The 16,821-nt window shown below is 40.3% G+C and overlaps 1 protein-coding gene across 12 annotated transcripts in view; it reads right to left on the bottom strand.

Annotated features, from left to right (window-relative positions):
- The window catches only part of GRIK1 (glutamate ionotropic receptor kainate type subunit 1), a gene marked incomplete at both ends in the record, with an annotated part of 430,476 nt that extends 423,201 nt beyond the window's left edge, over positions 1–7,275 (bottom strand). For all 12 annotated transcript variants that reach the window (XM_082839549.1, XM_082839554.1, XM_082839553.1 and 9 more), the window contains one exon: positions 7,158–7,275. In XM_082839549.1, coding sequence (XP_082695675.1) covers positions 7,158–7,275 — 118 coding nt within the window. The remainder of the gene's footprint in view (positions 1–7,157) is intronic.
- Between the last annotated feature and the right edge of the window lie 9,546 nt (positions 7,276–16,821).

The following is a 16,821-nucleotide window of genomic DNA, read 5'->3' as shown; positions in this document are numbered from 1 at the left end:
ACCAAAACACAGGTACCAGTCCCCTCCACCAGGAAGCCTACACAACCCACTGAATCAACCTTACCCACTAGAGGCAGACACCAAAAATAGCAGTAACTGGGAAGCTGCAGCCTGTGAGGAGGAGACACCAAACACAGTAAGTTAAGCAAAATGAGAAGACAGAGAAACACACAGCAGATGAAGGAGCAAGGTAAAAACCCACCAGACCAAACAAATGAAGAGGAAATAGGCAGTCTACCTGAAAAAGAATTCAGAGTAATGATAGTAAAGATGATCCAAAATCTTGGAAATAGAATGGAGAAAATACAAGAAACGTTTAACAAGGACTTAGAAGAATGAAAGAGCAAATAAACAAAGATGAACAACACAATAAATGAAATTAAAAATTCTCTAGAAGAAATCAAAAGCAGAATAATTGAGGGAGATGAACGGATAGGTAAACTGGAAGATAAAATAGTGGAAATATTGAGCAGAAATAGTGGAATAGTGGGAAACAGAGCAGAATAAAGAAAAAAGAATGAAAAGAATGGAGGATGGTCTCAGAGACATCTAGGACAACATTATACACACCAACATTCGAATTATAGGGGTCACAAAAGAGGAAGAGAAAAAGAAAGGGACTGAGAAAATATTTGAAGAGATTATAGGTGAAAACTCCCCTAACATGAGAAAAGAAACAGTCAATCAAGCACAGGAAGCACAGAGAGTCCCATACAGGATAAATCCAGGGAGAAACATGCCAAGACACATATTAATCAAACTATCAAAAATTAAATACGAAGAAAAAATATTAAAAGCAGCAAGGGAAAAACAACAAATGACATACAAGGGAATATCCATAAGGTTAGCAGCTGATCGTTCAGCAGAAACTGTACAAGCTAGACTGGAGTGGCAGGACATATTTAAAGTGATGAGAGGGAAAAACCTACAGTCAAGATTACTCTACCCAGCAAGGATCTCATTCAGATTTAACAGAGAAATTAAAACCTTTACAGACAAGCAAAAGGTAGGAGAATTCAGCACCACAAAACCAGCTTTACAACAAATGCTGAAGGGACTTCTCTAGGTAGGAAACACAAGAGAAGGAAAATAACAATACAAATAAAAAATTACAATAACAAAAAATTACAAATAACAAAATATTACAAATAACAAAAAATTACAATAACAAACCCAAATCAAAGAAGAAAATGGTAATAGGAACCTACATATTGATAAGTACCTTAAATATAAATGTATTAAATTCTCTAACCAAAAGACATAGACTGGTTAAATGGATACAAAAACAGACCCATATATATGCTGTCTACAAGAGACCCACTTCCTAGGGACACATACAGACTGAAAATGAGGGGATGGAAAAAGATATTCATTACAAATGGAAATCAGAAGAAAGCTGGAGTAGCAATTCTCATATCAGACAAAATAGACTTTAAAATGAAGACTATTACAAGACAAGAAGAAGGACACTACATAATGATCAAGGGATCAATCCGGGAAGAAAATATAACAACTGTAAATATTTATGTACCCAACATAGGAGCACCTCAATACTTAAGGCAAATGCTAACAGCCATAAAAGGGCAAATCAATATTAACATAATCATAGTACAGGACTTTAACACCCCACTTTCACCAATGGACAGATCATCCAAAATGAAAATAAATAAGGAAACACAAGCTTTAAATGATACGTTAAACAAGATAGATTTAATTGATTTTTATAAGACATTCCATCCGAAAACAACAGAATACACATTCTTTTTAAGTGCTCATGGAATATTCCCCAGGAGGGGTCATATCTTGGGTCACAAATCAAGCCTTGGTACATGTAAGAAAATTGAAATTGTATCAAGTATCTTTTCTGACCACATGCTATGAGACTAGATAGCAATTACAGAAAAAAATCTGTAAAAAATAAAAACACATGGAGGCTAAAAATACACTCCTTAATAACAAAGAGATCACTGAAGAAATCAAAGAGGAAATCAAAAAATACCTAGAAACAAAGGACAATGAAAACACGATGACCCAAAACTTATGGGATGCAGCATAAGCAGTTCAATGAAGGAAGTTTATAGCAATACAGTCCTACCTTAAGAAACAAGAAACATCTGAAATAAATAACCTAAACTTACACCTAAAGCAATTAGAGAAAGAAGAACAAAAAACCCCAAAGTTAGCAGAAGGAAAGTAATCATAAAGATCAGATCAGAAATAAATAAAAAAGAAATGAAGGAAAAAGAGCAAAGATCAATTAAACTAAAAGCTGGTTCTTTGAGAAGAAAAACAAAATTGATAAACCACTAGACAGACACATCAAGAAAAAAGTAGGAAGATTCAAATCAACAGAATTAGAAATGAAAAAGGAGAAGTAACAACTGACACTGGAGAAATACAAAGGATCATGAGAGATTACTACAGGCAACTATATGCCAAAAAATTGACAACCTGGACGGAATGGACAAATTCTTAGAAAAGCACAAACTTCTGAGACTGAACCAGGAAGAAATAGAAAATATAAATACACCAATCACAAGCAATGGAATTGAGACTGTGATTAAAAACCTTCCAACAGACAAAAGCCCAGGACCAGATGGCTTCACAGGCAAATTCCTTCAAAAATTTAGAGAAGTAACACCTATCCTTCTCAAACTCTTCCAAAATATAGCAGAGGTAGAAACACTCCCAAACTCATTCTATGAGGCCACCATCACTCTGATATCAAAACCAGACAAAGATGTCACAAAGAAAGAAAATTACAGGTCAATATCACTGATGAATATAGATGCAAAAATCCTCAACAAAATATGAGCAAAGAGAATCCAACAGCACATTAAAAGGATCATACACAATGATCAAATATCATTTTTCCCAGGAATGCAAGGAATCTTGAATATACCCAAATCAATGTGATAAACCATATTAACAAACTGAAGGAGAAAAACCATATGATCATCTCAATAGATGCAGAAAAAGCTTTAGACAAAATTCAACACACATTTAGGATAAAAGCCCTCCAGAAAGTAGGCATAGAGGGAACTTACCTCAACAGATAAAGGCCATATATGGCAAACCCACAGCAAACATCATTCTCAATGGTTCAATGAAAAACTGAAACCATTTCCTCTAAGATCAGGAACAAGACAAGGTTGTCCACTCTCACCACTATTATTCAACCTAGTATTGGAAGTTTTAGCTACAGCAGTCAGAGAAGAGAAAGAGGTAAAGGAATCCAAATAGGAAAGGAAGAAGTAAAGCTGTCACTCTTTGCAGCTGACATGATACTATACTTAGAGAATCCTAAAGATGCTACTAGAAAACTACTAGAGCTAATCAAGAATTTGGTAAAGTAGCAGGATACAAAATTGATGCACAGAAATCTCTTGCATTCCTATACACTAATGATGAAAAATCTGAAAGAGAAATTATGGAAACACTCCCATTTGCCATTGCAACAAAAAGAATAAAATACCTAGGAATAACCCTACCTAAGGAGACAAAAGACCTGTATGCAGAAAACTATAAGACATTGATGAAAGAAATTAAAGATGATCCAAACAGATGGAGAGATATACCATGTTCTTGGATTTGAAGACTCAACATTGGGAAAATGACTCTACTACCCAAAGCAATCTACAGATCCATTGCAATCGATAACAAACCACCAATGGCATTTTTCACAGAACTAGAACCAAAAACTTTACAATTTGTATGGAAATGGAAAAGACCCCAAATAACCAAAGGAATCTTGAGAAAGAAATACAGAGCTGGAGGAATAAGTCTCCTGGACTTCAGACTATATTACAAAGCTACAGTAATCAAGACAGTACGGTACTGGCACAAAAACAGAAATATAGATCAATGAAACAGGATAGAAAGCCCAGAGATAAACCCATGCATATATGGTCAACTTATTTTGTTAAAGGAGGCAAGAATATACAGTGGAGAAAAGACAGCTTCTTCAATAAGTCGTGCTGGGAAAACTGGACGGCTACATGTAAAAGAATGAAATTAGGACACTCCCTAACACGATGCACAAAAATAAACTCAAAATGGATTAAAGACGTAAATGTAAGGCCAGACACTAGAAATCTCTTAGAGGAAAACATAGACAGAGCACTCTATGACATGAATCACAGCAAGATCCTTTTTGACCCACCTCTTAGAGAAATGGAAATAAAAACAAAAATAAACAAATGGGACCTAATGAAAATTAAAAGCTTTTACACCGCAAAGGAAATTATAAAAAAGACGAAAAGGCATGCCTCAGAATGGGAGAAAATTTTGCAAATGAAGCAACAGACAAATGATTAATCTCCAAAATTTACAAGCAGCTCATGCAGCTCAATATCAAAAAACAAACAATGCAATCAAAAAATGGGCAGAAGACCTAAATAGACATTTCTCCAAAGAAGATATACAGATGGCAAAGAAGCACATGAAAGGATGCTCAATGTCACTAATCATTAGAGAAATACAAATCAAAACTACAATGAGGTATCACTCCACACCAGCCAAAATGGCCGTCATCAAAAAATCGACACACAATAAATGCTGGAAAGTGTGTGGAGAAAAGGGAACCCTCTTGCCCTGTTGGTGGGAATTTAAATTGGTACAGCCACTATGGAGAACAGTATGGAGGTTCCTTAAAAATCTAAAAAATAGAACTACCATATGACCCAGAAATCCCACTACTGGGCATATACCCTGAGAAAACCATAATTCAAAAAGAGTCATGTACCAAAATGTTCATTACAGCTGTATGTACAATAGCCAGGACATCGAAGCAACCTAAGTGTCCATCAACAGTTGCATGGATAAAGATGATGTGGCACATATATACAATGGAATATTACTCAGCCATAAAAAGGAACGAAACTGGGTCATTTGTAGTGAGTTGGATCGACCTAGAGTCTGTCATACAGAGTGAAGTAAGTCAGAAAGAGAAAAACAAATACTGTAAGCTAACACATATATATGGTATCTAAAAAAAAAAAAAAGGAAAGAAAGAAAAATGGTTCTGAAAAACCTAGGAGAAGGACAGGAATAAAGAGTCAGACCTAGAGAATGAACTTGAGGACACAGGGAGAGGGAAGGGTAAGCTGGGACGAAGTGAGAGAGTAGGATGGACGTATATACACTACCAAATGTATAATAGATAGCTAGTAGGAAGCAGCCACATAGCACAGTTCTTTGTGACCACCTAGAGGGGTGGGATAGGGAGGGTGGGAGGGAGATGTAAGAGGGAGGGGAAATGGGGATAAATGTATACACATAGCTGATTCACTCTGTTATAAAGCAGAAAGTAACACACCATTGTAAAGCAGTTATACTCCTATAAAGAGGTTAAAATAATAAATAAAATAAAATATATGCAAAGCACCAATTAAGTTAATGAACATTGTAAACTCTAACACACTGATTGTTTACTTCATGTTGTCCATAGGAATTTTGTTACCAGAGTGTGTAGGGTTGATCGCATCCAAAAAAAAAAAAAAAAAAAAAGAAAAGAAAAAGAAAGAAAAAAGGATTTTAAGGTTAGAACATATCTAAGGTGAAGGATATTTTAATTATGAGTGGTATGTTTTTTGTAAAAGGAATACTTTGGGACCTTTTAAATGAACAGTCTAAATTAACCACCAAAATGTACATTATCATTAGTCTAGAAAAAGATGTCTGCAGTAAAAGTTAGTATTTGAGAACCTTTCTTTCCTTGAAAATCAGATCCCACGTGCCTAGAGAAAATGCACTTCAGCGTAGTAAACTTCTATGTTTTTTTCTTTTTGTTTTTTTAAATCGGCATATTCAGTGACAGGAACTACGTTCTGAATCTTTGGAAAGAGGTTCTTCAATTGCAGGTCGGAACTAACAAAGTTACTGAGAAATTTCAGCCACTTAGAGGAGTCAGTAAAGAGTGCACTTTCTGTCAGTTCCTGGAAATGTTATGAGTTAGAAGCCCTCAGACGTGAGGACTTCACTCCTTGTGCCTAACGTGAGAAACTGGCGAAGCTGGGAGCTCCGTGTGGTGTGGTGTCAAGACTTCATCTGTGGCTCTCCTCGCTCACTGGGTCTTTAAGAAGCACAGTGGGTTGGGGGAAAAGGACAAACTGAGACTAAAGGAATAGAAATTGGGTTTAGTTTGCAAGGGAGAACACTAAAGTAGTCAAAGAGCTTTTCAACCCAAAATGCTGCTCAGAAATCGCTCGGTGCCTCCAGAGACCAAACCCTGGTGGTGGGTGCATTTAGGTATCTGAATCCACAGAGTAGCAAAATTCCCACCCTCTCCCTTGTTACTGAGCTTGCCTTTCACCCGCTTTAGGCTGCCCCGGGATTCCTACATTTAGTTTTCCAGTCTCTTTTTATTCCCACCACCGCCCCCCTCGAGACGGAAGTCCAGAGTCTTCCAGGGAGTTACCTTGACGGGTCTGGATCATGCTCAGTGGCAGGCTGGCGGGACAGATTGGGGAGCAAGTGGAAAACTTAGGTGCCGGCTTACGGCACTGACTTGACGGTCCTCCCTACTCCTGGAACCCTCAGTCAGAAGTAAGATCCCGACTCTGCCCAACTCTAATGGAATCCTCCAGACTTTGGAGACTCCTTGTGGAAGAACCCAACTTAAGGATAAAAACTTGGAGGATCGGGGCTAGCAGGCTCAGGGAAGTCCTCGCGTCCCTCGTGGTCCCCAAATTCTACTCCTGAGATCTGGGCATGCCCGCGAGTACCCAGAGACCCGGTTGCCGGGGACCCGGGCGGCGGATCTGGACAGCGCGACGCCCACCGAGGTGAAGGGGAGAGCGCATCTCCGCTCCCCAACCGACTGGCTGTAGCCACGCGCGACCCCACACCCAGAGTAGGATACCTGTGCAGGAGAGTCTCGAACCCTTGTTCTCTTGCCCGCGTGTCTGGAGCCCAGATTAAAAAAACCCGCCAACCGTACCTCGCGGGGAAGCCCGGCACTCGCCAGGAGAGAAGCTGTGACGAGACTTCTCTCCTGGAGCCTCCCGGGTGAGCTGACTTCCACTCCCCCCAGCTCCTGCCCCCGCGCCTACGCGCACTGCCTCGCCCGGGATCCGCGGAGCCCGCGCTGGCCGTGGTGAGAAAGCACATCCCCCGAGCCTCTCGGCAGCCTGGAGCGTTCCCCGGGTTTCACTCACCGATCCTGAGTACTTGAGGAGCCGTCTGGGGGAGGACGTAGCAGAGGAAATAGAGAAGCGCCCAGCTGGTGTCCCTGGTCCAGAGCCCGGGCTGCGCGAGGAGTGTGCGGCGCTCCATCTTCCCAGCTTCTTAATTCCTGCCCAGACCCAGCCGCTGTCGCACGCCCTCGAGAGGCAGCCCGCTCAGGTCGGGTCCCCGCCTCATCCTCCCTGGGATGCTCCCCGTTTGCACCCTGCGCGCCTCACCCTACCCCCCCTCCGCCCGCGTCAGCCCCCCGGAAAGAGATTGAGGGAACCGGCGTGGGAACGCGGAGCTGGCTGGCGACGTTGGGCTCGCTCGGGGCTGGCTTCTCGTTTTTGCCGCTAGCCCATCACGGCTGCGGCTCCCCCTCCTCCTCCATGGGCCGCAGACCGCGGGGAAGCAGGGCGCAACTGCTCCCGGAGCCGGGAGACCAGCTGAGGAAAGTTGCTGCCCCAATTTGCTGGAACGCCTCACTCATTCGTCCTCTGGTCAGATGAGAAAGTGGAGGGGGCGGGGGAGGGTAGGTGGAGGGTGCAACGAGACAAGGAGGGGAAAGGGGGAGAGAAGGCGAAGGAGGAAGGAGAGGGGGTACTGGGTGAGTTGGTGCAGGGGCTCTGAGCAAAAGCCGGAGGAGCTCCAGCAGGTTCACTAGGATCCGAGCCACGCTTTTGCTTCTCAATTCTTGCTTTCCTCTTCCCCTCGCTGGCCCCAGCCTTTATTTACTGCCCGCTCCAATACACTGATCCAGGCACTCATACACGCACACACGCACGCACATTCTCCGTCTCCCTCAACTTTGCGCTGTGATGCTGGAAAGTCTATTGAGTATTGCATCCTGAAGACAGAAAATTTAACCTGCTGGTCAGAGCAAAGGCAGCCTCTGTTGTGGGCTGTGAGTGGCAGAGGAACTTCCTTGGTAATGTCCCCGTGCGCCTGTTAGGGGGGGTCGTAGAGATGGCCAACTACGACTCTTCCCATCACTTGATGGAAAATCGCCATCTCGGACGCCAGTATTCAGAGAATAGAGGAGCTCTTATTTCAACTCTGGCAAAGATGAAGAAAAGGAGGAGGAAGAGGAGAAAAATGAGATACTTTCAGCCCTCTAAGATTAAAGTGCCTTCTTTCCTATTCAGACCCAAGATAATCTCTTGTAAATTGCTTCCATTTACACGTGCAGAACTGGGAAAGAGGCAGCTTCCAGCGCCGCTCCTTTTCTTGATTTCTTTTGACTGTCACGTTTGAACGCTGGAAGAGAGGCTATTTTAGCACTGTAAGTTTGGAGACTATTTCTCTGTAGAAGGACAAGGACACTTCCCTGGGGAAATCATCATCATTTGATCATTTTGGCTTAATTTCCTCTGAGCCTTGTGGAGGAATGTTCTGTATAAATGTTTGCTAGGTCTGCGTTAACACTCATAGAGTTTTTGTTTTTGTTTTGTTTTGTTTTGTTTTTTTCCCCTCTGAGTATGGATTTTGGAGAACTGACCTAAACTGAGTTAATTCATCTGAAAAACATGTCCACAGGTATATAGACCTATAATAGGAAAGAATTACAAAAAGAAATGTAATATAACTTCAGATGCATTCATTCATTCACCCTTATATGTGGTGCCAGACGCCATATATATATATATATATTTTTTTACCGAAGACCCTATAGTGGGAAACATGCACCATGCATCCTCCAAGAGAGGTTATAGCCTCACTGTTGGCAGCTAGTCAGTTCATACTTCAAATACTGGGCCTGGTTCTGGATACTTCTGTATGATAGTTGATAAAACAGAACATATCCACAGATAAGAAGAAGGGTTGATTTGGATTTAAGAATGCATCTCATGCATAGATTGATGAAACCAAGAAAAATTAGGAGCATATGCAGGTTATCTTCAGAAATTTGAAGAGTTCTGTGTTAAAAGAATGTAGTCATAGTATTAGGCAAGTGAGAAGAAATAAGAAAAATAGAATGTTGACTGGAAGTTGTAAATGAGTAAATTTCATTTATTTGGCCGAGGAACATTTCTAAGTCCGGAAAGTGTCTGATGGTATGATATGATATGATATGACTTGCTTCAGAAAAGAGACAAACTTTCCTGTCATTCATTCATTCATTGGCTCATTCAATGCATATTTGAGTGCCTACTTTGTGGGAGACATTGGGCCAAACCCTGGATACACAGTGGGAATATGGTTGCTGCCATAATGAAACTCATAGGTAGTAAAGAAATGTGATGAGTTTTACAAAATGGTACTTAGGGCATGATGAAAAGGAGAAATTTAACCTCTTTAGGAATTTGGGAAGAACTTGATGAGGAAGTGATGCTTCAAAATTCAAATAATGGGTACTTTATAAATCCTTAGTAAGTATTATTTAAAGTAAGAATAAATATAAAGCTTGTTAGAGGATATTTTTTTAAACCTAAAGATTTGTGTAAAGCATAATCAGTGGCCTATTTTTCTTGATACATATGGGGTTAATAGATAATAGATATTGCACGTCTAGATCTTGAGATCCCAAACTCCAGAATTAGGTCAGCTTTTGAACAAACTGTTTGAATCCTGGTTTTATCCAATTCTAGATTTGTAGCCTTGGTTAAATTACTTTATCTCCCTATAGGAGAGATTGCTGATGCTTACCTAAAGCCATTTCTCTTCTTCCGGGCATATTAAAACCTGTATCTTTTCAGTTAGGCGTAAAAATATATATTTAACCAATGAAATGTGAGTAGAAGTAGTATGTGCCATTTCTGGGTGAGAAGGAAAGAAGTGAAAGGATCTCCCATTTCCCTCCAGCACTATCTTCTCCTGCCAGAGTAATTCTGAAAGCTGCAAGTTCTAGCGGTCAAGATGGAAGCAGCCTGGACACCTGAGTCACCTTTTGGGAAGGAGTTCCTTCAATAGTTGTCAGATCAGCAGCAAACTATTGACAAATCAGTGAAAACAAATTTTATGTTGTAATCCATTAAGATTTTGAGATCTGTTTGTTATTACAGTGAAACTCTATACTGACTGTCACACTCTCTCTAGGATTTGATATCTTCATCTGTAAAATGAGAATGATAATAACGCAGTAGCACCATTGGAGGATTATATGAGCTACTGCATACAAAGTATTTTCCAAGGTTTTCATTACTCAGTATATATTAGTTCATTTGTGATAATTTACTTTTTTGGTTAAATTAATCTACACATACATTTCTAGTTTAAATATGACTCAGATGGCAAAGCCTAAAATATTTTGTCTGTTAGAAAATGACTCAGTTAATAGTGTAGTAATAGTAATTTGGTCCAATACTATTGAAGGAAATTTTATTACTTTTACCTGCATGACCCTTGGTCTTAAGTTCTTTTTGGTTGGTAGAAATATGAGAAAGATTGCATTTCCTAAAGTAGGCTTCTTAAAGAACACATGCACACTTAAGTTACTTTTCTGTATCATCTGTAAAATCTGTAAAGCTTAAAACTGAAATTTATCTCCTTGTTAAAATGCTTTCCTCCACTGCTCATGTACACAGGCTCATGGTGTAAGTTACTCATGAGAGATCAGCAGCTGCTGTTAATTTGTTTTGTGCTTTTTAGAAGCACTGTATCTTGTGTATATATGCATCTAGTTATATTTTTGCCCCAAATGACTGTTCGTCACTCTTGATTCACATTTTCATAGTGCCCTCTTAAGAATAAAAGTTTCCAATTGAATGCATTCGGTCTTTTCCCCATTTCCCAAATCTTAAGCTTAAATTGATACACCGTGGTTAATAATGAAGCAATACGGTAGCGTGCAGCATTGTGCATCTTGTGAGAGCTGGTGACATTACTTAGATAGCAATCCATTTAAAATTACTTAATTTTAATAATATAACTAGACATAAAGAAAAATGGCTTAGAATAGACTAAGGAACCCAAATGTTATAAACGTGTTTTCCAAGTGGTGAGTATACTAGAGTTTACTTATGATGTTACCCAGGGTACTGAAAACAAAAGATCAAGTGGCTTTTAGAGCTTCCTAAGAATGTGCAGCTGATTTGGGATCAAAATCCTCACTTCTTGACAACTTCTTTATCTATACTTTTTTCCTTAGGTGATGTCACGTGTTTCTTCTAAGACACTGAATATCTTTAAGCAAGGATCCCAAATTTTCTCTTTTATTCAGACTGGCCTCTGAACTCCAGATTCACATAACCAATTGTAGTTACTGTTTCCTACTGACTAAGCATGTCAGTCACTTAATTCTGTGCCATATTATTGCTCCCTCCCCAGTCCCCTTCCAAAGTTCCTCATTTCAGTACATGTACCACCTTCCATCCAGTTATTAAAATGAATAACTCAGGACGTCATCCTTACTTTTCCTACTACATCCAGTCTGTTTTCATACACTATTGGTTTTATGCCCCAGACATTTCTTTAATTTGTTTCTCTGCAGCTCCGCTGCTGTCATACTAGCCTGGGGTTTCTCAGCCTCAAAACTTTTGACATTTGGGGCCAGAAAATTATTTGTTGCAGAGGCTGTCGTGTGCCTTATAGGATGTTCAGCAACTTCCCTGGACTCTATCCACTAGATGTCAGTGGTACCCTCCTCCCAAGCTGTAACAACCAAAAAATGTCTGCAGACATTGCCAAATGTCCTCTGAAGTAGAAATCACCCCTAGATGAGAACCACTACACTTGCCCAAATCACCGTGATCTTCCATCTAGTCTATTACAATAGATTCTTAATTGTTCCACTCTCCCATTGCCTCTTTCAATCCATTCTGTCTGTCTGATCTAAATTTGTTACATTAATTTCTCTCATAGTGCCCTGCTCAGTTCCCTCATTGTCATTATCAACTCTCTAAATGTCTGTTCACTTTATTAGAAACTCAATGATAGCAGACTGCTCTGTTTACAGGAAACCTCAGCCTTTAGCAGTATGCCTGGCAATTAGGGGAAACTTCATAAATGCTCATCGAATGAATGAATCTATGAATGAAGTCATAATCTATACAACCTACAATTCATAAGTGCACATTTGTAGGACGGAACTGAATAATGAACCGGATTTCTTTCAGAGCTCCTACATAGATCAGTTTATATTTAGTGTCATACTCAGGACATTAATATAGTGCCCTGTATCTAGAAAATCTCGAGTATAATCTTACATGTCAAATGTGAGCAAAATACTATATGCAGTAGGGGTTTCTCCTAACATTTGAATTTTCAGCACCATGGCTACCATCACACACACCTTAACAATTTTACTGTAATTTTCATACTAACACTGGTCCATTTGTGAAAGCACTATGGAAAACAACTGTAGTAAAATCTTTGAAAGAAAAAATGTCTTATTTATTCAACTCTTTATATCCTATTATTACAACCTGAGAGTGTAAAAAATAATCCATCATGTGGAAGGTCTGAACCAAGTTGGTATTTAGCTACCTCCATATACATTAAGTCCCCCACATATGAATGAGTTCCATTCTGAGAGCACGTTCAGAAGTCCAATTTGTTCATAAGTCCAACAAAGTTAGCCTAAGTACCCAACTGACACAATCGGCTATATAGTACTGTACTGTAATAGGTTTATAATACTTTTCACACAAATAATACATAAAAAGCAAACAAAAAATAAAGAAAACATTTTTAATCTTACAGTACAGTACCTTGAAAAGTACAGCAGTACAGCACAACAACTGGCATACAGGGGCTGGCATCAAGTGCACAGGCAAGAAGAGTTACTGACTGGAGGAGGGAGAGGCGGTGGGAGATGGTAGAGCTGAAGGATCGTCAGCAATAGCAGACGGAGGGCAAGCTGCAGTTTCACTCACACCTGACGTTGATGGCACAGGTTCTGGTTCCTTGCTGTTACCAGATGCACGTTCACATCTTTGAAAGTTCGCAATGTGAAGGTTTTATATGTAGGGGACTTACTGTATAAGTAAGGAGAGTAAAGAAGAAAAGATACAGGCTGGGCAGTCAGGATATCAGGAGACCTGGGTCCCAACCCTGATCTGATCACTAACCGTGGCTCACTGCTCATAGCCAAGTCCCATCACCTCCTGAGGCCCAACCATGACATGAATGGTTGGACTGCTGTCTAAAAGCCAATGGGGACTGATGTTCTCCATTTCTCCTTCCAGCTCCAAAAGTCATTTTCATAAAGGAAGGGCTCACAACTCATCTCTGTTCTCTTTTGGTTATAAATAAGCTTTTCCTTAAAATAATGAGTACTTGTTTTGTGTTTCATTATATATTCCTTCTAAGACACTCTTCTTAGTGCTGTTACATGTATTAATGGAGTCAATACTGATAGCCACCTTGGGAGGTAAGTACTACTCTTTTTTTAATTAATTAATTAATTAATTTATTTATTTATTTATTTATTTTTTGCGGTGTACGGGCCTCTCACTTCTGTGGCTTCTCCTGTTACGGAGCACAGGCTCCGGACGCGCAGGCTCAGCGGCCATGGCTCACGGGCCCAGCCGCTCTGCGGGCATGTGGGATCTTCCTGTACCGGGGCAAGAACCCGTGTCCCCTGCATCGGCAGGCGGACTCTCAACCACTGTGCCACCAGGGCAGCCCTAATTTATTTATTTTTATATTTGGCTGTGTTGGGTCTTCGTTTCTGTGCGAGGTCTTTCTCTAGTTGCGGCAAGCGGGAGCCACTCTTCATCACGGTAAGCGGGCCTCTCACTGTCGCGGCCTCTCTTGTTGCGGAGCACAGGCTCCAGACGCGCAGGCTCAGTAGTTGTGGCTCACGGGCCCAGTTGCTCCGCGGCATGTGGGATCTTCCCAGATCAGGGCTCGAACCCGTGTCCCCTGAATTGGCAGGCAGACTCTCAACCACTGCACCACCAGGGAAGCCCAGTACTACTCTTATTAAAGTGCAAAAGTACAAATCCTAAGTTTTGAGCTCAAAGATGAATTATCACAAAATGAACACTGTCATGTAATCAACCACCCAGATAAGAAACAGAACTCCATCAGAACCTCTGTGGTCCCTCTCGGCTACACCCCCTGCCCCAATGTCACAATTATCTTGACTTTCAACAGCAAGGATTAGTTTTGCATGCTTTGAGACAATATAAATACAATATATATTCTTTTGTGCCTTCCTTCTATCAAATGATAGCTAACATTACTGAGCCTTTACCATAGGCCCGGCACTATATTTTGTGGTTTATATTTGAGTCACCATGACCCCCTGAGGTGGTCACTAATATTACTCCACTCATTTTTCAGAAGAGCACATTGAGGCACAGAGACAGAATGCAGGTTCCATGAAAGGAAGCAGAAGGATGTGATAGATTTGAAAAGTGGAACGTGCTTTGGGGTAGGAGCTTAGGAAAGAGTGCTCTGAGGAAGAAGCCTTTAAACCTTGCCTTAAGGGTTAGCTGGGAGTTACTGAAGGGGGAAGAAGAAGAACATTCCAGGCAAGGGAGGGCTCCAACTATGTAAATATTTGCAGTAACCCCTGAGTGGTTGATGTGAGCTGGAGAGAGAGTAGCACCTGAGGAGTCTCATCTGCATCTCAGAAGACCAGATCCTCCAATGAATGTCCTTACCAGCCTTCCTGAAGATCTGAGAATTGATTCTAAAGCTGATGTGAAACCTTTGAGCCTGGCTCTATCTTTCAAACTCATAGTCATTCACCCACTCAGCTATGTGCTTCGTAAGGCAGAGTCCTCACCACCAAGGCCACAAGAATATCAGCATCTTCACCTCATGTTTGCTTCTCTTGTTCCTCCACATTTCAGCCACATGGCGGGGAACTCTCCTTCTCACTTGGATCTTGTCGAACTAGTTATCTTCCGGTCCTCAATCATGTCCAACTCTGTGTGTCAGGACATTTCCCCAAGCTGCTCTCAGCATCTTGAATATTCCTTTCCTCACACTGTTCCTAATGAAGCATTATTTGTGCCTCATACCTCATTACTCAGAGAGGCTTTCTTTGAATCCACAATGAAAAATATGTCCACCCAATTTTACCCTTCCATAGCACCCTGCACTTTTCTTTCTTGGCATTTATTACCAATTTTAACTATTTGTTCACTAGTTTAGTGTTTCTCTCTCCTTCTAGACTGCAAGCATCAGGAAGACAGGGTCTTTTTATATGGGGTCGAGGTTGTGGATACATTCAGAGCCTTTCCCAACTCCTGACACATGGCCGGAACTCAATGTATCTTTGTAGACTGATCGGATTTGAATGCTTGGAATGCCAAGATATCTGTAAGACATAACCAAGAAATCTCATTTCAGAAAGGGAGGTGTAAAATGGCATATCTTGTACACATATGTAATGTAGTCAAAGTTTGCTTTTGCACATATTTTAATAATCATTATTTTCAGCAATCTTATAATCTCAAATTAATTCAGTTTTGGAATGATTAAATAAGTGAGCAGAAACCTTAAAGAACCTGTGTTAGAGAGCTGGTAATTGCCTTTAAAAATCCAAAACTGAAGCTCACAACCATTACAACATTCTAATTTTTATTCATCCCACCCTTCCTTATGGATTTTCAATTTAAGTTTCTTGACAACAAAACACACTAAGCTTCTTCATATTTAAATCATATAAATTAATCCAAGTTTCTAATCATTACATCTTGGTTTAATTTCTTTCTTCATAATCTCTTCCTGGAAGTATCCTGTATTTTTTAAACTATTGCTTTTATTTATCAAAGAAATACACACATATAGTTTTAGAAGTTAGCACTAAGTAAAAATGTAACATAACAATACCACTTCTCTCTGCTGCCCAGTGTTTCTTCAACTATTACAGCTATTTTGTCCAGCATTTACACATCCCATGTTTCTACATAATATATATAAATAGTTCTTGTAGGCTTCATGAGTTGGAGGTATTATCCATCATTCTGTCATGGTATATGAGATTTTCACTCTTTAACACCTTCATTCCATTGGCTTCCCTTTCTCCTCTTCTTAATAAACTAAGGCTTCAGATTCAATCATTATTCAGGGTTTTATTTGACTCTGAAGCACAATTGAGCACTGGGATGCACTGTGATTACATTTTTCTCTTACTCATTTTTCCTGAAGATTTTTTGTTTTGTTTCTGTTTTTTGTCTTATTTTTTCATTGGCTTGATTTCTCTTTATTGCCCACTTTTCACAGATTCCAATAACTTCTCTACACAATTTTCACAAATTTGCTTGCATCAATTTATTTCCCCTTGGAGACATCCTCCATGGACACCTTCATTTTCCTACTCCCTGTGCTGGGAACTCTTGGCCTTCAAAGCAGCTGTCATTTTGGTACTTTCCTTCCTTGTTTATCTAGGCTATTCCTGTCTTTCCCCTCAGAGACATTTCCTGTTTTCTGGATCTCATGTGCCCAGAGCTAGCCAAAGTCTCAGTTTTGAGGGCACAGTCCCCATGACTTCTCTCACTTCTGACACGAGCTGCAAGTTTGGGGAATTTCCAAAATCACCCTCAAGCTCAATTATTATCACTAAAAGCTATTATACTCATGGTTATGGTTTATTATAAGGAAAGGATACAGATGAGAATCAGCCAAACAAGAGACATATAGGGCAGAATCTGGGAGAGTTCCAAGTGCAGAGCTTCTGTTGTTCTCTCCTCCTGCATTTAGGACATGTTACCCTCCTAGCTTTAACCTGTGATATGTCAATATCATGAAATATTGCCA

This window comes from Leucopleurus acutus (genome assembly GCF_964270905.1).
Source record: "Leucopleurus acutus genome assembly, chromosome: 5".
Lineage (NCBI taxonomy): Eukaryota > Metazoa > Chordata > Mammalia > Artiodactyla > Delphinidae > Leucopleurus > Leucopleurus acutus.
The sequence above is the reverse complement of the archived record's forward strand: the minus strand, read 5'-3'. Positions and strand labels throughout refer to the sequence as shown.